Source organism: Plectropomus leopardus, chromosome 13, assembly GCF_026936395.1.
Source record: "Plectropomus leopardus strain MGB_pleo_1.0 chromosome 13, ASM2693639v1, whole genome shotgun sequence".
NCBI lineage: Eukaryota > Metazoa > Chordata > Actinopteri > Perciformes > Serranidae > Plectropomus > Plectropomus leopardus.
This window is the reverse complement of record NC_142188.1, coordinates 32,378,147-32,400,314: the sequence shown is the minus strand read 5'-3', so window position 1 is coordinate 32,400,314 and position 22,168 is coordinate 32,378,147. Positions and strand designations below refer to the sequence as shown.

At 39.9% G+C, this 22,168-nt stretch overlaps 1 protein-coding gene across 1 annotated transcript in view; it reads right to left on the bottom strand.

Moving 5' to 3' along the window:
- Positions 1-6,156: 6,156 nt before the first annotated feature.
- ttc27 (tetratricopeptide repeat domain 27) overlaps positions 6,157-22,168 on the bottom strand; it is an 89,208-nt gene continuing 73,196 nt past the window's right edge. Inside the window, exons 16-20 of the mRNA XM_042502086.2 lie at positions 19,837-20,002; positions 15,212-15,409; positions 14,903-15,014; positions 9,813-9,913; positions 6,157-6,515 (exon numbers count right to left, since the gene is read on the bottom strand). Coding sequence (XP_042358020.2) covers positions 6,390-6,515; positions 9,813-9,913; positions 14,903-15,014; positions 15,212-15,409; positions 19,837-20,002 — 703 coding nt within the window. The 3' untranslated portion in view covers positions 6,157-6,389. The remainder of the gene's footprint in view (positions 6,516-9,812; positions 9,914-14,902; positions 15,015-15,211; positions 15,410-19,836; positions 20,003-22,168) is intronic.

Below are 22,168 nucleotides of genomic sequence, written 5' to 3'. Positions count from 1 at the left end.
GAACATTAAACCAAACAACTTTTCCCTAAAGAATCAGAATGGAAACTGTGTGTTTTTGTTTGTTTGATGGTTATTTAAGCTTGGGACAGATCCTGGAAGATGTAACCGACTGCCAAATATGGACCCATGCAGGGTGATGTTAAGCAGAACCCAGAGACTGACAGTATAACAGCTTCCTTGGGAAAGAGGGTGGAGGCTGGGAGCTGTTTGCCAAACTTGTGGGGAAACACACGCAAGGCTCTGAGGAGGGCTGCAGCCATGATGTGTAATCACACATGATGCAATGTTTTAAAATGCGGGCAGAGAGTTCATATATTCAGTCAGCTTGGGTCATGTGCACAGAGACTGCTTTCATTCGGGACAAACATTTTTGAAACATGGTGCATTATGGGTAGTTCAGTCAGGAGATATAAAATATGTAACAATGTCAGAAAATCATTTTTTTTACCTAGACACCACGTGGGGTTAATACTTGTTTGTGGGAAAGAACCCCATAGTCAGCAATATGACCTGCGACTAGATGAACATTAACAGCTAAAGGTGTCTTTGGCTGCCACTGTGGATACTGACGTTAAACTCCTTCTGGTTGGGGCTGAGATGGTAGGGTGAGGGTTAGTGTGAAACTCTCAACAATGTGAACTGGTTGAGCTTAAACCCCGGGTTTGTGCTTGGGATTATGTCTCCTTTGGAAAGTCACCCAGCCTACCTGCTGAAAAAACAATTTGACCACTGTCAGATGGTTCAGCTGGTTGACCAGCTTGTTTGACCAGTTTAAGGTACATTTTAACATAATATTTTATGGCTTAGCTTTGAAAAGCAAAGAGCATAAATCAGCTAAGTCTCCTTGTAATGGGATATGCATAAAGATAAATGTGTGCAGCTTGGCAGGCTGGTCACACCAGCATGTCTGGCTAGTGGCCCACCCAGCTAAACCATCAAAGACCAGCAACTGGGTCAGGACCATCTGAGACCATCTGAGACTAGGTAAAACCAACTACCAGCATGAGCTGGTTTTTAGCTGTTTTTTTCCCAGAAAGGTGGATTCCCAGCTGCTCAGGAGCTGTTAAAGGATGAGTAAGAGCAGCTTCATAGATGGGATGTTAACATCACCCTGGTTTCCTTGTCAAAAAGCATATGGGATTTTTCCATTGGATTTTGGATCATTGCAGAAAATAAGTGCTTTTGTTCAGTAAGATAATCTTCACAAATTAACACTTTTATGATTTTTAAAGCCTAAAAATAATTGCCAGAAGTAAAAAAAAACCTATGTTAGGCAATAAACAAACAATGCCACGATGACTTGACATGACTTAATATCGCCACCACAGTGATGCTATAAAGCTTTGTGTGGCGCGGTTTGGCGTGATGCCACTCGTCTCATTTGGCCACTTGTTAGCAACCAACCTTATTTCCTCTAACTAAAAACCCAATCAAAAAACCTATTGACTAGGAGACAAGTGAACAAGGAGGTCTAAAGAGCCAACTCATTTCTGGGCTTTGCTACTCCTCAAACTCTCACATCGCAGTGATTTTCTGTCTTGGACCTGAAATCTTTTTTCAACCAGCCTCATCTCCAGTAGCTGCTGGGTGACCTTTATTCAGCTCCGTGTAACATTATGCTTTCGTACAGGAGCCTTAAACTCTTGTGACGCTGTGCCTTGTTTTATTTCAAGGTTTCCTCTTTTCCTCCACCTTTGTAAAGTCTTGCAGGGTCTAGCTAGATGGATCCTGCATGGAGTGAGTGAAACAGGAATATTCCTTGCCAAGTTCACATATCTGGCATCTCCTCTTTTGGCAGGATTGCCCTTGGGAGACCAACATTTGGTCCAGTCAGTGTTCCCTGATTTACTGGTTGAGCTCATGTTCTTGGCCAGTCTGACATTCAAGGTCGAGGGTTGATTCTCAAACCACCCTGTGAAGGAGAAAATGCATAAGTCAGTGGGCTTAAAATCATCTTGATGGGTATTGCCTTCATGTTCAGTCAAATGAACCAGCTACACACATTACTATGAAAAAGAAATCCTCTTTGGGGGGCCAATTTGACAGCCATCTTCATTAATGGCTGTCATCTTCATTAATGGCTGCCATCTTCATTAATGGCTGCCATCTTGGGTTGTCAGATGGCCAATTAGGCAAATTTGATCAGAGGCCTCTGAAGAACAAACACAGTACATTGAATGCTTGTATCGTTAATTCGGACAATTGCTGCACTGCTACACTATGCATGGCATTTGCAAGTATATGTTATTTTTATTGTGTAATATATGAATATAAACTATAATGAATTTCCTAGTTAATTTTTCATTAACTAGCTGGTTAGTGTAGTGGAGGTTAGTTTTTTTTCACCCAGCAGAGTGTACCATAGGATCACACCTTTGTACAAGGTCACCAGGCCTTCACCTGGGTATATGCCAGGTCATCAAGGCTAAAAGTTAAAAGACACAATTTCAAATCCTCTGAAAAAGACAAATCAATTTCTAAATTCTTTTTTCTTTTTTTAAATAAACAGTGTAAGAGAGAAATTAACTTTTTTTTTAATCAAAAGAATACTTTATTTCAGAATGTCAATAAGACCTTATCTACAGAACATGAATAAAGTCCATAGGCTTTAAAAAATGAAAACCTCTTCAAAATATTACTTTTGATATCAGTGATACTCAATATACAGCCCACAGGCCAAATTCAACCCCGAAAGGGTGTAAGGTGGCCCCCCAACCATTTTCTAATACACAATAGAAATTAAGTCATTCACACTGGGAATTGTTTTTGTACTTTTAGTATATATAAGATACCAGAATGCATAAAAAAGCATCAAAATAGAGGTTCCAGCTAAGCCCCTAATGTCCTAAACACCGAGAAATGTCCTAATATGTGAGAATTGTCTTAAAATTGTAGAAATGTCCACACATCCTAAAATGTCCTAAATCCTAAAAATGTGCTAAATCCAAGGAGAAGAGAAACCTGCTAAAACTTGGTAGAATCCTAAAAACATCCTGAAATCCCAGAAATGTCCTAAAATCCAAGAAATGTGCTAAAATCCTAGGTATGTCCTAAAATCCTAGATACGTCCTAAAATCCTAGACATGTCCTGAAATCATAGAAATGTGTCAAAATCATAAAAACATCCTCAAATCTGAGAAAGTTGCTAAAATCCTAGAAACATCCTTAAATCCTCGAAATGTCCAAAAATCTAAGACAAGTCCTAAAATCCTAGCAACATCCTAAAATCGTAAAAATGTCCTAAAAACCTAGAAACATAATTGGAGCTGTGACTGGCCCCTGGCTCCTGTCATTTTACAAAAGTGGCCCTCAAGCAAAGCATGTTGCTATTGTTGTTATCCTGCCTTTAAATAACGCAGTTTAATCAATGAAATCACAACAAATATTGAACAAATTGATCAGAACCACCAAAGCACACAGCCATTAAAATGTCAAGGACCTGGAATTATTTTATATGGAAACTAATTCTGATCCAGCTCCGATAAAAACAAAAAAACTGGTCATGAATCAACGTTTACATGAGAATCTGTCCAAACTAAAAGAGTCTGTCTCCCAAAGTTACCTAAGTGTGATGTAATGGGAGTTTAGTGAGTGGTGACATCAGTGTTAAAGCGGCCGCCCACTGAGGAATACCAGGAATTCTGGGAGAGTGAGTCTGAGGAACAAAGACTGAACTTCTGTTTGCTTCTAGTAAAGCTGTCCTCTGGAAGATGACAGAACAGCAGCACATCATTCTGATAGAGTTTATCCAGAAATAGCATTTGGGAAATTTACAGTCCCATTAAGCCCATTAGTCACCACCTCTGACTGATTCTGTGTCTGTGAGGGCAATAACATGTGAGGATGAATGAACGATGCTGGCCTGAAATGGATCATTATTTCTCTCAATTTTTATTTCATGACTGGTGTGTGAGGCTGGTAATGTGGATTTAATGCCCCCGAACCTGACTGTTACCTCATATAGCATGCTGCGCAGATACCTGAAGCAATGAAAAAGACTAACACTGCTGTAAAGTGCTAATATCTATTCACCACGCAGTACCTGTACATCGCTGTAGCATTCCAATCCCTCACATGATAACAGACAAATCATCCATAAACAGTGGCGTTCATAAACAGCATTTATGTATCCCTATCTCCAACAAGTCCTTTCCATCCTTATCTGAGTGCTCTGCCAGGCTTCCCCTTCACAGCACAGGCTCTGTGTGCCGTGATAAAATGGCCCAGGCAAAATAAAACACAAGCTCCATTGTAGTGAAAAAAAACAAGTGAGATAAAAACCCTGAGCAATGTCAAGGTCATTTCCTGCTGGGTGAGAAAACAAATTGAAGGGAAGATTGTGGGATCCTCCCTGCACTAACTGCAGGGCAGCAGGATGACTGTGTGTGTGTGCGCGTGCCTGCACACACGCTCACCGTCTCTGGGGAAATGATCTCTCAAAGCATCAGAGTGTGCACTCTGGATTTTAATAGGTGTTTTAAAACTCAGAGCACACAAAGTGGAGGTGCTGCTCAGAGTACTAAACTCTGAAATGGTACAGAGTGTCCAAAATGGCGACCTCTTTGGCAGAGCGAGTGGTGGGATTGTGGCCAAAGCTACAATATCTCTCACTTAGCGAGGAGCCAGGCCAAATGGCAATAGACAGGGGTAACACAAGTAGCATAACTATTCTAACCAGGCGTGTGTGCGGGTGTGTGTGTGTCTGTTCACAGCTAATCTCATAAACTACTGGACCAATCAGCCTAATACTTTGTGTGCACATGTATGACTGTATGCCCAATGATGAACAATGGTTCCAATGGTTGCTGTGATTCACAATTGTAGAAAAACCTGTTTTATTGACTGTTTTATACTGCAATTGACTTCTGACTACTTACTACTTTTTACCAGTTAGAGCGCAAGCTATTTCTAGAAAGTGGCTTGGCTTTACATGCTTTGCATTGAGGTATTTCGGGACTCAAATTCTCAGAAGGTACAAAAATTCATGTTACAAAGCCACTGTGACCTTTAATGACACACTGGGTGAAAGCGCACCACAGAACGAGATTAATCAGTGTTCATTTTTTAACACGGAATTTTTTCTGTGATTAATTTATCAAAATGAACGCTTTGTTTTGACAGCCCTACTAAAAACAACAAGCCTAAAGGCCAGATGTGTGTTGTTTTTTTCTTTGTTTGTTTTTAAATCCATTATCCAAAAAAGAAAAAAAAAAGAGTTGAGAACAAAATCTTGGAATCTGAGTACGATGCATTTTATTGTTGTAGAGGGTAGAAGGTAAAAGGTGGATTCATTGGTCATTTTTTGAACTGTCTGTCTGTCTATGTTCTATTTGTTGCAGAAATTTCAATCCATCCATCCATCCATCGTCCCCTGTCCCCCCTCCGTCCCTCGCAAGGGTAAAGAGATGATCCACCGTTCCACAAACTGGACAGAATCCACGTTGCTTCCCCTGAATCCGATATTCAACAATCAGTCAGAGCCTCCTTTCCAGCACCCTGGAGTAACAAATGTAAAGACACATTCCCCTTGCTCCTCTTCACTGAAATTACCTCCCTGGTTGTCGCCTCTCTCTCCCCATGTCTTGTATTTGGCACTGGAGCAGCATTAAAGGACTGAGCTGTCTTCTCTGTCTTCACGTCCTCCTCCTCGTCATCATCATCCACCTGAATGGAATTACCTGAGCCATCTGAGTTATAGAAAACTGTGCGTCCCGTTCCTCTGTCATCTCACGGATGTGTCCTGCTGCCACTTTCTCTTCACTGATTCTTCATCAAAAAACTTTTCAAAGGCTTCAGCAAAAAATCAAAACTGTTCCAAAAACTTTAACAGATGAAAGTTTTTTAAGACACATTTTCTTCATTGATTCTTGATGGAATTTTGATGGATACAATAAATGCAAAAAAAAAAAACTGTTCAAAAAACTGTAATGACAGATGAAAGTTTGTGAGTCAATGTGCAAACGTCACTGACACAATTTGAAATCGTAAGATCGTGAAGCTTTTTTTTCTCTTCATTTTATCATATGGAACTGCTTACCCTGGTCAGGGTCACAGGTGTGCTGGAGCCTATCCCAGCTGACAGTGGGCGAGACCCGGGGTAGACCCTGGACGGGTCACCAGACCATCACAGGGCTGACACATAGAGACAAACAACAATTCACACTCAAATTTGAAATATTTTACTTTCTGCAGGTTTACAGTTGCAGTTTAGATTCCAATATGGATAAAGAGGTATAAAAACATTGTTATTCTCAGGTGTCACATGTAAAACTCTTTGATTTAAAGGCATTTGAAAAGACACTGGGCTGAGGACTGCAGCTGAGTCTGTCTCTGATTAGTCTGCACTGTTGAGAAGCTTTCAGAGCTTCTGATTTTTCCTGGGAGGATGGTCACTGTGATTGGTCACGCAGCTTCGCGCTTAGCTCCTGCAGCTCTGTGATGACTTGCTCCAGAGCGGAGACACCGTCCTGCAGCTCGCCGTGGATCTGACCCGTGGCCACATCTGTGTGCATTTGCTGGGACAGAGAAATTCAGAGGAAAAAGATAAAATAATGATGTAATGCATCACAGGGTCTGATTGTTTATCATTAATATTTCACTTCTTATCAGTAAATGATTTGGATGTTATATGGTGTAAGTGTTCAGCCAAAAATGATTTGATTAAGACAAGAAAGCTCCGTCAGTCAGTCAGACTGACTGCCAACAGAACGTTAGCTCAGCAGCCAAAGTGAGACTGAGAGCTGCTAAAAGGATTAATGGACATGATATCTGCCTTCTACAGCTTTCTCAGACTCACCACATGCATTTACTTTTTAGCCAAAGGTAGACCTTACACAATAAAACACTGCTACCTATTATTCCACTGTTGAATATAATGATTTAAAATAATGAAAAGGCATTTTAAATATCACAGTAATGTAGATATTGGGCCTCATTCACCAATATCTAAGTTTTTTCTCAAATTCCTTTTTAAATTGTTCTTCAGTAAGTTATTAAGAAAATTTACATCAGATTTATGAAGGTGTTCTTAACCTGCAGAATTGTTCACACCTGTGTTCTCAGATTGATGGATGCCCATCTCCTCATAAACTGAAAGCACGTGCCAGTCAGCCCTCATTAGCATAAGTACATGCCCCCAACTGCCCTTAAAAGAGCATGAGACTGAAGGGCCGAAGGACAGAAGTCACACAGAGGTATCTCACGGGAAAGTTGAAATATATTCAAATATATATATACATGAAGATAGAGCACCAGAATCAAAATGCAAAAAAAACTTTAGTAGTTATGAAGTGGAGGAACTGCTGCAGGAAGTGAACCACAAACAAGCAGTGATATTTAGTCGCGTTTATTCTAGATATAAAATCACACACGATAAGACTTTGAGTGCTGAATCTGGAGAAGGGTGCAGCACAGGTGAGGTTAAATAGATGCGGTTTGATTTGAAAACCAACACACACCAAAAAAAAAAAAAACACTGCAAAATTCTGATGACAGATTTAGAGCACTGGAGGGGGACAGCAGGCAAAGAACTGTCTGAGCTGGACCATCGGGGCCATCATCAGAGAGATGCGCTATCAGGCGTGCCATCAGCTGAACGCCTGCACACAGAGCTGAGCCAAGTCAGCGCCTTCATTACTACAAATTACAAAATGATTATTGTGATTTAATATTATACAACTGAAGAACAGAAGGACACGCACTAACCACTTATTTTGCTCAAACATGTCGGCACTTAAATGTGCGTTAGAGTGCTCTTCAGTGTGCGTAGATTCTGTTCTTACCCGAGAAAAAAATCCTAAATACAAAAACATCGGTGAATGTCAGAATCTTCATGAAAAGTGCGTAAATGGGTTTTAAGAGCAAATTTCTTCTTCAGAGTGGTTGGTGAATGAGGCCCATGGTCACCAAGTGTGAGCTGGCTTCCAAGTTCAGATGAACTTTCAATTTCTTTGAAGTTGACAAGCAAAGTAAAAATGAAATGTCTAGTCTATGAGTCAGTGGCTCAGTCCTGGGGAGTACTGGATCACCCTGTTTTTGATTTATACAGTTTCATAATTTCCTACAATTTTTCCATGAAGTAATCAAAAACAAAAAGTACCACTCATAAAACCATATGTCTACTATCATATCGTATTGTGAAATGATTGTGCAGCAGTCCTCGGGGGGACACTTCCCACAGTGTTAACACTGGGTTGGGCACTAAACTTCCTGAGCATGAATCATTCAGCATGATTCCACCCTGGATGACCTGGGTGTCATACGCTCATTAATCTTCATGTCCACCATTTGTCTTTATGGGATTTGGTGATATGCAGTGTTTTCCCACAGACTTAGAGTGTGTGTGTCGCTTCCTTTAACAACCCTCAAAAGCAAAAAAAGCAGGACACACAAAACACAAAACTTTGTCTTAAGTGAGCTTTTTTTCACTGCTTTTGAGAACAATGCACTCTGATGCACTACATGATAGGTCTGTTTTGCAGCAGTGCAGGCATTTGGGCTTGTCATGGACTTGGGAGTTAACCCTTTGAAACCTGGATGGACATCAGTTTTTCTTGTGCTTCATTTTGATGCCTTTCACAAGTATTTAAACTTTTGACACCTGATCAAAAAGGTTTGATTCTCTTTAAATACATGGAAAAGGCAATGAGCAAATTGTAGGAAATTTGCAAAAGAACAAGAGTTGACAAGAAAACAACAGTTTGAAATAGAAGAGAAAGAGGGGCATCCGGGGGCTCAGTGGATAAAGCAGGCACCCCATATATGAAGGCAGTGTCCCTGCCGCAGTGGCTGCGGGTCTGATTCCAGCTCGCGGCCCATCCCCTCTCTCTCCTCCTTTCATGCTATTCTGCCCTATCTAATAAAGGCAAAAATGCCAAAAAATAATCTTAAAAAAAAAGAAAAAGAAGCGCAAGAGATCATACAATTATCAGAAAACCAAAAATCCAGAAGCTGTATGTATGATTATTAGAATTTTATTTTTAAAATATGTCTGTTAAATAAAATATGTATAATTTTCAAGGTCAATTCCTCATTCGTTTTCGCTTTTTACTGACCTTTCTTTTGTGCTGATTTTCAGATAATCTTCTAATTTGCTAATTTATTAATTTTTGGGTCTTTTTTTTGTAAGGTTGCTCGTTTCTTTCCTGCCTTCATGCTTTAAAATAAATCAAGCCAAATCGTTTAGGTTTCCCAGAGTTAAATGTGTGATGTATCATTCTGTGTCCCCTCTCTGAATGTTGAGGATTTTGCAGGTCTGTAAACGCAGCACAGGCAGAGCTCTCCCTGAGTTCTTTCCCCCAGCAGCAGTTTGTGACTCACAGGGTGGATGATTGATCTGTTGATCTGTTCAGAGCTGATCAGATCAGACCAATAGATGACAGAAGCAGCTGCTGGGAGTGAACGCAAACTTTTAGACCTAGCAGACTGAACAGTTACGTTTCACTTCATTTGCTCCATCTGTGCCCAGAGCACGCTCTGCAGTCCAACAGTGAAATGCAATCAATAACTAACTGGTATATATAGTTCAACAGTGCTCCTAATGCTGACATCTAAAGCCTGCACTGTATGTTCTGCTATATTTCAGTGCAGACTTGTGGACTTGTTTCACGTCTGACAAAGTATAAGTATGTGGTCAACATTTTCTTAAAGACACTGAGACAGCTCTGTTCAGACTCAAGATGCAAGAAAAAGGCTATAAAACTGAGTAATGTCTTGACGCCATGCACTCTAGTGTCAGACATGCGTCATGGAAAGCAAAGGCGTGGTGGGGTGGCACTCAGGGTGAACGATGGGCTGTGATTGGTGGACTATACCTTAGCTTTGGTGGTCAGACTCTTGAGGCTGAGGCGGGTGGAGGAGAGCATCTGTAGAGCTTCAGCTGGATTACTCTTCTTCTTACAGCAAGCGATGGTCACTGAGAAACACAGAGATTCAGAGGATAGACCGAGCCTGGTGGATTAGTTGCTTTGAATATGTTTATACTATATGACCACATTAAAACAGGAAACAATGCGTTGACACTATTCATTTGCATCAGTATGTCTGTACATTCCAAAATGAAAAAACAAATATAGACAAAACAACAAGGTCAAGTTTCGGTAAAGTAAATAAGAGTGTGAACTTCATCATTATATCCTATTAGACATTGGTGTTAAATTTAAGCTTATGAATTTTAGAGTTATGGCCAAAAGCATATTTTATGAGGTCACTTTGACCACCACAGTTCATTCTTGACTCTAAATGGATTTTTGAGCCGGATTTGACTCCCTCAAGGCTATCTTCAGATCTTGCGTTTACAAAAATGAGACAGATGTAAGGTCACATTGACCTTGACCTTTAAATGCCAAATTCCAATAAGCTCATTGTTGAGTCCAAATGAAGGCTGTGTCAAAGTTGAAGAAATTCACTCAAGCCATTATTGAAAAATCGCATCGAGACAGATGCAAGTTTACCATAACCTTTGTCCTATGACCACCAAAATCTAATCAGTTCATCATTGAGTCCAATCAAACATCTGTGCCAAATTTGAAGAAATTCCCTCAAGGTGTTCTTGAGATATTGCTTTCACAAGAATAAGATAGATATGATCACTTTTACCTTGACCTTTGACCTTTAACTACCAAAATCTTATTAGTTCATCCTTGAGTTCAAGTGGATGTTTGGGCTAAATTTAAAAAAAAAAAACCTCTGAGGTATTCCAGAGATATCACATTCACGAGAATGAGCCAGACATGCTGGTGGTATTGCTACATCTCCACTGAAGATTTCCCATTTTGGCGGGTAGAACTCAGAAGATCCAACCTGTGGACACAAACTACACAACATCTCCACAGGGATTGTTTCAGTTGTCTACAGATTTTTTTTTTTTTTTAAAAAAACTGTCTATTCTGTTTATTACTTTACTTTTGCACTTTCACTCTGTGTAAGGAAAATTTTCTAGTTTTATATTATTTATCTAATCTAATCTAATCTAATCTATATTGAACAAAGAGAATAATTAACAGTGTAACCCTGAGTGGAGATGTGAGGGTAAACCGAACATTGATTTGTCAAATTGAAGGTTAAATTGTCCGTTTGAAATGTATATTAAGTTGCCATGACAATACTGAATGCTCCATGGGAATTACACCTCTAACATACGTTCATCATCACTCAATCTATTGATTATGTGATTAGTTTATAAATTGGATAAGATTGTGAAAGAATTATCAGAGCTGAAGGTGAAGTCATACAGAACAGATTTGAGGTTCTTTAACTTGTTTTAAAAGCTCGTAATAGTCTGGGATCAGCCTACATTGCAGACAATCTGTCCTACTTTAATACTTCACCAGCTCTCAGACCTTCTGCTGCTGGCTTTTTAAATACACACAGTAATATGCACAAGAAAACATGCAGCACAGCTTTTATAAACTATGCTCCAAAATTATGGACTACCCTTCCAAAAGCTATGTGAGAAGCAGGCTTTGTGACCATTATTTTATTTTATGTTATTTTATGTTATTTTATTTTATTTTATTTTATACACTATAAATAAAGTTTTTTTATTATTAGTAATAGTAGTAGTAGTAGCAATACCAGAAACAGTAGCAATAGCAGTAGTAGTAATAGTAGTAGCAGTAGTAGTATTAGCTGTAGCAGTAGCGGTAGTAGTAGCAGTAGCAGTGGTAGTAGTTGTAGTAGCAGTAGCAGCAGTAGCAGTGGCAGTAGTAGTAGCAGTAGCAGTAGAAGCAGTAGTAGTAGTAGTAGTAGTAGTAGTAGTAGTAGTAGTAGTAGCAGTAGTAGCTGTGGTAATAGTAGCAGTAGTAGTAGTAGTAGTAGTGGCAGTAGCAGTAGAAGTAGTAGAAGTAGTAGTGGCAGTTGTAGTAGTAGCAGTAGCAGGACTAGAAGTAGTAGCAGTAGTAGTAGTAGTAGCAGCAGCAGCAGTAGTGGTAGTAGTAGTAGTTGTAGTAGTAGTAGCAGCAGTAGTAGGAGAAGCAGTAGCATTTGTAGCAGTAGTAGTAGTAGTAGCAGCAGTAGTTGTAGTAGTGGCAGCAGTAGTAGTGGTAGTAGTAGTAGTAGTAGTATTAAGTCTACTGATTGCTTGTTTGTCCAACCAAAACCTAAAATAATCAATATCTTCATCAGTCTCCCTCTACAGACTGATTGATCCACTGATGGACTCATTGTCTCTGCTCTGTATAGTAGTAGTAGCAGTAACAGTAGTAGTAGTAGCACTAGTAGTAGTAGTAGCAGCAGTAGTAGCAGTAGCAGTAGCAGCAGTAGTAGTAGCAGTAGTAGTAGCAGTAGTAGTAGCAGTAGCAGTGGTAGTAGAGGCAGTGGTAGTAGTAGCAGTAACGGTAGTTGTAGTAGCAGTAGTAGCCGTAGCAGCAGTAGTAGTAGTAGTAGTAGCAGTAGTAGTACTAGTAGTAGTAGTAGTAGTAGTAGCAGCAGTAGCAGTAGTAGTAGTAACAGTAGCAGTAGTAGTAGTATAAGTAGTAGTATTATTAAGTCTACAAATTACCTGTTTGTCCAACCAAAACCTAAAATCATCAAAATCTTTATCAGACTTCACTTTCCACAGACTGATTGATCCACTAATGGCCTCGTTGTCTCTGCTCTGTATATCAGCAGCACTCCTTTGTCCTGTACGTCTCTCGAACTGCTGCCTTCACAAACTTTCCTACACGTGATAACAGCTGTGACGACAGCAGCTGCTCTGAGGCCAGTGCAGGTCACACTGCTGCAGTGATACTCCCCTCATCTGCACGTGTGACAGGTCTCTCCCACGATGAAGGAAAACTAGGTGTTTCCTGTCTCCTGCTGCACTCCCTATCTCCTCCCTGCCAGCTCAGCCTGAGTCTGTCTCTGTCCCTGCGTTAGTGGGGACTGAAAAGGTCAACCTGCTGTGATTTATGAGGGCTCTTCCCTCCAGCTCTGCATTATCTGTCCTTCGCTTTCTTTCCTTTGGAGTGTGTGTGGATGCAGCACCCACACCCTTGATGGCTCAGTGGATCTGAGTGGAATGTGTAGTGCAGGACGGAGGTTGAGGAGACACTTATCACTGTGCACTTAAACTCTGCGGTGGCATAAAGAGTGCAGCAAAAATGACATTTTTCTGTCGGTCAACACTGAAGTTAGCTTCACCCCGATTCCCTCGTCAAAAAGCAGATTGGATTTTTCCATTGGATTATTCATCAAAATAAACTCTGTGGCAAATAAAAATTTATGATCCTTACACTTTTGGTTCAGCAACAAGATCTTCACAAATGAACACCACTTTTAGGATTTTTAAAAGTTACTGAGTAAAAGTACTCCAGGTCATACCTTATGGTTTTGTCCTAAGATTGTCTCCATTTGGCAGAATATACTCTCTCGCTATGGTAAGAAAATGACATTGAATTTGATGGATTAATGCCCTGTCTGGTTGTTCGTATGTGTCTCTGTCCCCGTCTTCGAGCTGGAAATGGCATTTAGTCCACAAAAACAGCACTAAAAAACCTAAATAAGAATTATTATATAGCAACATCCATACCCTCCTCCCATTCTAACATTTAAGGAATAAGTTTGGTAACTTTGCATGATAATGGGTTGAAATGTGATAAATCTGTTTGAGACACAATGTTTGCACACATCAAAAAAAGAAATGTTTGCTAGAGTAACTGAATTTAGTGCTTGGTTCCTCTGGTGAAAACGAAGTCAACATTTTTCCCTGGGTTAGTGGAAAAGTTCCATCTAAAAAAACCTGGATCGTGAGTATGTACAATAAACTGTGGTGTTTCCCACAGAACTATAATCTCCCTGATGGGCATTTCAGTGGGTCCATGAACTCAGTGCAGGTGAAACTTGTTTGTTTTTTTCCGCAACAACAGTTTGTGGACTTTGAGTCAATCTGTCGATCTGATCAGAGCTGATCAATGAATGAGAGAAGGAGCTTAGTTAAAGCAAACTTTTCGACCCAGCGCAATGAACACCTTAAGTTTCACTTTCACTGTGCGTGGCGTTCTGCTGCTCTGTCTGTGCCCAGGGCACGCCCTGTGCTGCATGTTGCAAGCAATAATTGAACAATATATATTCCAATAGTTCTCCTAATGAACGGCCCAGCCCCCAAAATTTTAAATCAATATGTTACAGCTGATGTTTTAATTGTAATGGGCCACCACAGAAAAATGAACGTGTGGGAAACCCTGTTATAATGACTAAAAATCCTTAATTTTCAACAAATTACGGTGGTAAGACAATTCATTAATGATTTTTTGCCAAATCAATTTTAGATTCCAACTTGTCGAGTCTACAGCACATCATGGCATCATTTTGCTCAGCAATACAAGTTAGTAAGTGGAACTTCCTGCTAATCCTGTTGTGATCACTGTCTCCTCCCTCTGTATCAGACTGAAGTTACCACTCTTCAGTCAGAAACTATTCTTAAGGGGCAGCCTCTAGCTCACAGGGTAGAGTGTGCGCCCACAAAAACACAAAAAACGCTGCAGTATGCATGCCAGACCAGTAGTTACAAAGTGTAACTTTGTTAAGACAAACCATAGAGGATCACAACACACATGCGTGAAGTGTGGCTGTGACATCACCGTTCTCACAGGATCCGTGCATCTTACGGCAACAGATGGGGTGGTGTTTTCCAAAAATGTTCACTCTGTAACCTGGTTTCAAAAGTTTGTGTTTTCAGGACCCCAAAAGGCAGTTGTCATGTGAATGAAAGGCTAAACTGCAACAAATGTTTCATGTAAGAAATGTTGCCGTGTAAACAGCCCCTTAGTCATGGTAAAAGGGAGACTGAGCTGCAGGGAATCACAGGTTATGCACACTGGTTAGCTGGAATAAAACAACACACAGGTGTGTGTGTGTGTGTGTGTGTGTGTGTGTGTGTGTGTGGATGGAGGTTGTGTGTACAGCTTGATGGGCCTCTCACCTTCTCCCATGTTGACGGCTCTTTTGATCACCTCCTTGAAGAGAGCAGGTTCTTTCTCCCAGCCACTGGCCTGAACTTTACAACGATGAGCTTTGGACAAGAACTGCAGAGCCTGAAAACCCAAACAATGACACAGACACTGTGTTAGGAGGCTGCACTGAAGTCAGTCACGGCTTTTGCTTATTTTGATATTAAACTTTTTCACTGTCTTTTTGCCCTGGGATTTTTATTATTTCATCTTACCTACTTATTTCAGTCATCGCAGGTCAAAATATTTGAAATATTATTATCATCATTATTGGCACCAACCTTTTCGTTGTCCTCAGGGTCGTTGCTGTGGCCGTTTCCGTACAGCAGAGCGTACTGCTGCCAGATCTCAGAGTCACTGCTGTGGCGGGAAGTGACCCGGCCCAGGAGTTCCTTCATTTTGGAGCGCAGAGTCATTGACTGCTCGCCCTGCCTGTCCGTCAGGTTCTCAACAACTGCTCGAACCAGGATTTGTAGAATCTGTCAGTGGAAAAAAACAAAGGATGCAAACGTCAGAAACGTTTTTAAAGATGAATCATTCAGGTTGTGTCAGTGTCATAAAATGTGATGTTTTACTGTAGCTTGGGTTTAAACTCTGCATGCAACCCTTTAATTACTGTCAATTCAAGCAGATTGCTCAGCTCTGCCAAAGAAACTGATGAAGGAGCGGCAGGATGGAAAGTACCTGGCTTTATGGGAAATGTGGTCTTATTTTTAATAAACACTTGCAATCATGACAACATAATTATCACTATCATGGCCCCCTGCATTATGGCAATTATGTCAATCTACCACAGCTATCTACTAATGATACGCTTGTGCTGAAAGTCAACAAACACCGGGCAGAAAACTCCCACTGCTCCCTATGAGCTGAAACTATTCATGTCATATTTCTGATTTCACCTCAATCAAAGAGATCGGCCTTTATTGTGAAGTCGTCATAGTAAACATACTGTGTTCATCATCACAGTTAGCACTGACCCTGATCATTCATTAAAAATGCATCTACAAAACACGACAACAACCATCATTTTCAGCCTTATTTCTTGAGGCAGATTGATCTTCATTTTTGAAATGACCACAGTATTTTGGACCAAGTAGCTGCTTGATGAGTCTTTACTTTAGTATTAAACTGCACTTGTGTTTACCACTGTAAATCATCCAGAACTGAAATTGTAATGTTGATATTTATTAGTAATGTAGTCAGTAAAGATAAACATGGTGATGATGGTCCTGGATCAACATTTACAAATGATCCAGGATCAACAGGGAGGTGATGGTCCTGGTATCAATTTGATTCGATTTTTATTTATTTCTAAAGCCCATTATCACAAAACACAGTTTGCATCAGAGGGCTTGAAGCATACAGGGTGGTGGTAGAAACCTCAGGAAGAGGAGCTGAGGAGGGATCCCTCTTCCAGGACGGACAGACGTGCAATAAATCAACATTAACAAATGATCCAGGATCAACATGATGAAGATGGTCCTGGATCAACATGAGCACTGAAATCTTCCAAAAAAAGTTATTGCATAGGCTACAAAAAGGAGGGAAAATGTGTTCAATGCAGGACTTTGCAACTTCAAAATTATATTATCTTTCCACTAGTGCAAAGAGAAACACACACATTGTAATATCTCCTGGAGTGCCTGCAGTGTCAGTCTATTTGATGTGACATTTCCTGTGATGAGAGTAAAACTAAATCCATAAATAGAGCTTGAATCCCCCTCTGCTGTCCATCACTGTGGTGCAAAGTGACATTATGGTGAAAAATGAATGGATGGCTTGTTCTGATTCCTGCTGAATCCAGTTAAAGTATGAAATTAAATGGACAGGTAATAACTTCTCTGTCGAGAAAAAAGGGGGAGAATAATACAAGAGACTCGCCAGAAGTTTCTCTGGAGCTCATTTTGAAGTTTACTTTCAGATTACAACAATGGAAAAGGAGGGGGAAAAAAATCACTTTTTTTCTCAAGGGATTCTGTGTAACGTGCGTGTGTGAATAGGTGTGTGTGTGTATGTGTGTGTGTGACACTGTAAGGTTCGTGTGTATCCCATTTTACCCCATGAGGCATAAAGCTGAGCCGTGTGACCCTCAGCTCCTTTGAAATCTATCAGCTAGTCAAAGCATTTCTGTCACCAGCCCTCAGTCTACACATTCCATACAGAGGGTTTCATGGTGGTCCCTGCCATTATCTCCACTACTCCTCCAGCTCTCCTGATCAGGCCCCGGGCTAAAAAAAAAACCCACAGGGAAGTAAATATAAAATAAGGTAGAAATGCTGCTTCTAAAAATATCTTATGAGATCTTATGATGCAGTTTAGAGAGTCTAAGTGTCAGTGCTATTTATTGAGGGTGTTGGATAGTAAAAATAGAAGGGTAAAAATGGAATTGTCATTTGAAGTAAAGAGATTATTTTTATGTGACATTTCGTGGATAAGTTTTGATGGAGACAGGCAGGGGAGAGGGGACAGTGGTTTATTTCATTAAATCTGCACTACAAAGACAAAAAAACAACAGTTTGCTATAAATAAACACTTTGATTTGGTAAAAAATATCCAACAGTGGAATAGTTGGTATAATTGTACCACAGTGTTCTTGGGTACAGAAAGACATTTGACAGTCCCTCCAGGATTTCGTGAGCTGTTTTTGTGATTGTTGCAGCCTGAAATGCCTGATTTCACAGAAGCTTTTCTAAAAACTTGCAATGCAAGTTATGATCTTTTTAGGCGTCTTTTTTTAATCATAAGAGTTTGTATTTTTTGGCTGGAAAGCAGCATGTGTAGCCAGCCCTATAAACAATGAAATTCCGTGACTGAGTGATGAAGTTGATCAAGTTGCAGCATTGGTCAGTGTGATTGATGGTGTGATCCCCACTGTGAGACGCCAAAGCTTCCCAGAGAGTTTGCATACACACACATGTATGTATATATATATATATATATATATATATATATATATATATATATATACATACTGTATACACACACACACGCACATACATATATATCTCACTGGCACAAAATTATCTCAAATGACAATTACATACATTTAGCATGTTATTATTATTATTTCTGAGAAAATATATAATCAAACTAAAGTAGTTATGGCGGCAGGCCTTGTACTGAAGCCATAGGTTAAGTACATCAGTCTTTGAAATACATTTTTTGCCAAATCCAAAACCAACCATATGTACTTCCAGCAGTCTGAGTTCATGTGTAATATCGTGCATTTTTGTCCTGAATGCAGTTTTAAAAACAAAGAGGAGAAGGGGAACGGAGCAAAGCCAAATTCCATTTACTGATTGTTGTACTTGGATCACTGGGCTGCTGCTAACCTTTTCAACTTTTACATCTTGCCGCCTAATTGATGTGACTGATGGCGACACGAACAGCATATATGAACACGCTGGGTTAAAAGTGGCCAAAAATAAGGCAAACAAAAACAGGCCAAGAAGAAAAAACTTGTAAAATCATTTGAAACATGAATTTGAGGTGGTTTGGGCATTTTTCCCAAAACCAAAAGATGCTTTTTGACTCAGAGTGCTCCAAACTACAAAACTTAAAATAAAATAAAATAAAATAAAATAAAATAAAAAAGGATCTGGTAGAAATTTAATCATACTGAAACATTAGAGCCTACTGTTTGGTTTGTTTATGATGATGTGATGGCTCATTTTGAGAGTGTGTTGGTGGATGTGCGATTGCTGAGATATGCTTGTAGGATCACTGTGTAAGATTCAGTGGCATCTAGCAAGTTAGAGTACCCCTCCCTCACCCCTCTTTTCCAAGTGTTGTAGAACCTTTTAAAAAAGATTGCTCCCATAAGTCACTTGGACACAAAAAAAGGGAAAATAGAGTCCAGGTTAAAAACATCAAAGCTGACCTTACTACGAAGTGATTTAACCTCAACTGTCATGAAGACAAAAACGCTCTGGCACTTCCCTCCCTTTCTTCATTGTACTTGTTCTTCCAAAAGAACAAGTACAATTTGTTGAAAGTGGAGTAAAATCAGAATCAGAACATTAACTGCTGTTTGGTTGGAAGAAAAAACTGCAGATGTGATTTGCTATGACAGCCTTTTCAGAACAACAGTTGTATTACACATGAATTCCCCACAATGCATAATGTCAGGGAGTGCAGAATTATGACACCTAAGATGATATTAACCCTTAGGGACTGTTAGGCGCATTTTACATGCTTCATTTTTTGAAATTCCGGCTGTGTTCATGCGTATGGTATACATTTGGGCAAGCTTGTGTATTTTTGTTTAATCTGTGAATTTCCAGCTCAGCTCCTACAATAAGTCTAAAATACACTGTGGAAATAAAATTGTTACATTCAGACTGTTAAGTGCAAAAAATGCTCCATTGAAACCCATTCAAACTGCAATTTTTGATCCCACAGCCATCAACACATAAAAATGTGCATAGTATTATTTCTGGGTGTCATTCTGGGCTTTTGCCTTGGAATTGATCATTTTTACTATTTTCCAGCTGTCATTTTTGCCATATTTGTAATATGGAGAAATTACATGCTGTTTCCACTGAGTACACTGTCACAATCAATGTTGCTGCAATTCACTGACATATCACAGGCTGTGATCATCAAAAAAGAATAAATCTTTGCATGTAGTATATTGAAAATAATTCAATTTTTGTGTTTGGTTTTTTCATCTAAAAACATAGTTGTATCACAACAAAAACCTGGCATATACAGGGTTAATATCTGAAAATTAATAAATATTTGATATTCATGAGTAGGACTGATGTTGATTAAAAAAATACTAAATAATATCAATGTCCATTATTTTTTAAAGCTTGAGTTTAAAAAGCACATTTTGTGCACGGAGTGACACAAGCGTGTGGGATTTTGAAGCAGGTCCAAAGGGTTAAGTGCAGGTCTTTACCTGGACGTCCTTGTAGTTTTCCCGAAGGTCCATCAGGCGATGGTAGGCCTTGATGGTTTCAGCAAACTCCCCGATGTCAATGCACACGATGATGAAGTTCTCCCAGATCTGCCAGTGTTCATAGTTACACTTCAGGGCTTCCTTCAGGGTACGAAATGCTGTGTCTCTAGCAACGAGGGAGACAGGAGGAGAGCCAAAAAGTTAGCAGTGAATAAACACTAAAGCAACAGTCTGCCAAATCCATTAACAACTGTTACTGTAACATTCATTTAGTGAAAGAATGGTTGATAGAGTACACACACACACACGCACACACACACTAAAAGTTAAATAGTGCTTCTGCTGAATTGGCAGTGGTGCTAACCAGGTATTAATAGAGGCTTTCTTGCTTTGCTTTTCAATTTCAGGCCTGAAAGCACGAGTCTGATGTAAACAAACGCTCAGAGACAGTCAGGATTCATTTTCCTCCTCTCTACTCTCACAGTGCCATGTCTGTGCACGTCTTTCCACAGCCACACCATAAAAAACTCAGGCTAGAAGAGCATCACTTTGACCCTTGATCATTTTTTTTTGCATTGCCAGTTTAAATGGTGACAGAGAGCTCAATTTTAATATTTTGAAACAAAAGTTTAACATTCATGCAAGAACCATTGCCATCTAAACGGCCCCTTAGGGCCAGCATTTCCTACAAAATTAGGAGGGTGTTAGGGGTGTCCATGAACGCGGCACTGTAATGGGCTGGATAACAGATCCTTCCATCCATTCAGAGCTGATCAGATCAGATTGATGGATGAGAGGAGAGAAGCAGCTGCTGTGAGTGAAGGCAAACCTTTAGAGCCAGCAGAATGAACAGTTAAGTTTCAGTGTGGTGAAATGAATAAGCAAATGGTATAAATCTCCTAACAGCGCTCCCTAATGAAAGACCCAGCCTCTGAAACACAAAAATTTGTGGCAACACATGTTTTAATTGTGGCAGGCTGCCACAAATAAATAAATAAATATATATATATATATATATATATATATATATATATATATATATATATATATATATATATATATATATACAGTGCTCAGCATAAATGAGTACACCCTAAAAGATTTTTCAAAAAAAGCACCTATCTCTCCTAAGAATAAATGCCTTCTATGGGATCCTATACACTAAAATGTGCGCACAAATCTGGTTTACTGGTTTTAAATGAGATTACTTAGCAACAAAAAACAAACTGGAACTTTTCTAACAAAATTACTTAAGACCATGGTGCAAAAATGAGTACACCCCAATGATGTTATAGGAATAAAACCTATTAAAATTCTAATTAACAGGAATTCACCTACAGATGAGTCAAATCAACCACTGGAAAGCTGACCACCAGGTAACTGACAATTAAGGGTGCTATTTAAGATAGAGAATCCACTCTCACTAAATGCTGACAAACATGGCACCACATGGAAGAGGATGTCACAAGACTTGAAAAAGAAGATCATTTCTTTACACAGAAAAGGCCATGGTTACAAGAAAATTAGTAAAGCATTGCTAATAACTCAGAATACAATTGCAAAAGTGATCAGACAGTCAGAAAGGATGGACTTGTGGGAAGCTTGCTGAAATGTCCAGGCTGTCCACAGAAGTTAACACCTCGACACAAGTGTCTTGTGATGAGAAGAGTTAAGAAAATCAGCATGCATGTTCATCACATTTAGCCAAAGCACTAGAGAGTTAAATGGGGGTGAGTGTTTTCTGTGACACAATACGACACACACTACAGAGGAGTGGCATGCACGGGTGTCGTCCACGAAGGAAACCACTGCTGAAGCCCATGCACAAAAAAAGCCTGTCTAGCATTTGCCAGAGCCCATGTTGACAAAGACGTGGACTACTGGGACTCTATGCTTTGGAGTGACGAGACGTAGATACATTTTTTTTGGCACTGATGGGTTCCAAACTGTATGGCGTGGAGAGGGCGAGTACAAGAAGAATGCATGGTACCCACAGTACAGCAGGGTGGTGGCAGTGGCATTTTATCGATGGTATCATTAATTCACAAATCTACTGCAAAATACTAACGGCGAAGCTGCTACCGCCACTCCGTGCACTGGGTCGCCGGGCACTCCTCCTACATGATAACGGCCCAAAACACACAGCTAAGGTCACTGTTTAATTTCTGAGGAAGAACAGGCTGAAAGTGATTCAGTGGCCAAACATGTCACCAGACCTCAACCCAATAGAGCACTTGTGGGGAGTTCTGAAAAGACAAGTTGAGCCTCATTCTCCATCCAGCATCCAGGACCTGAAAGAACTCATTCTCCAAAAATGATGATGAAGATAGAT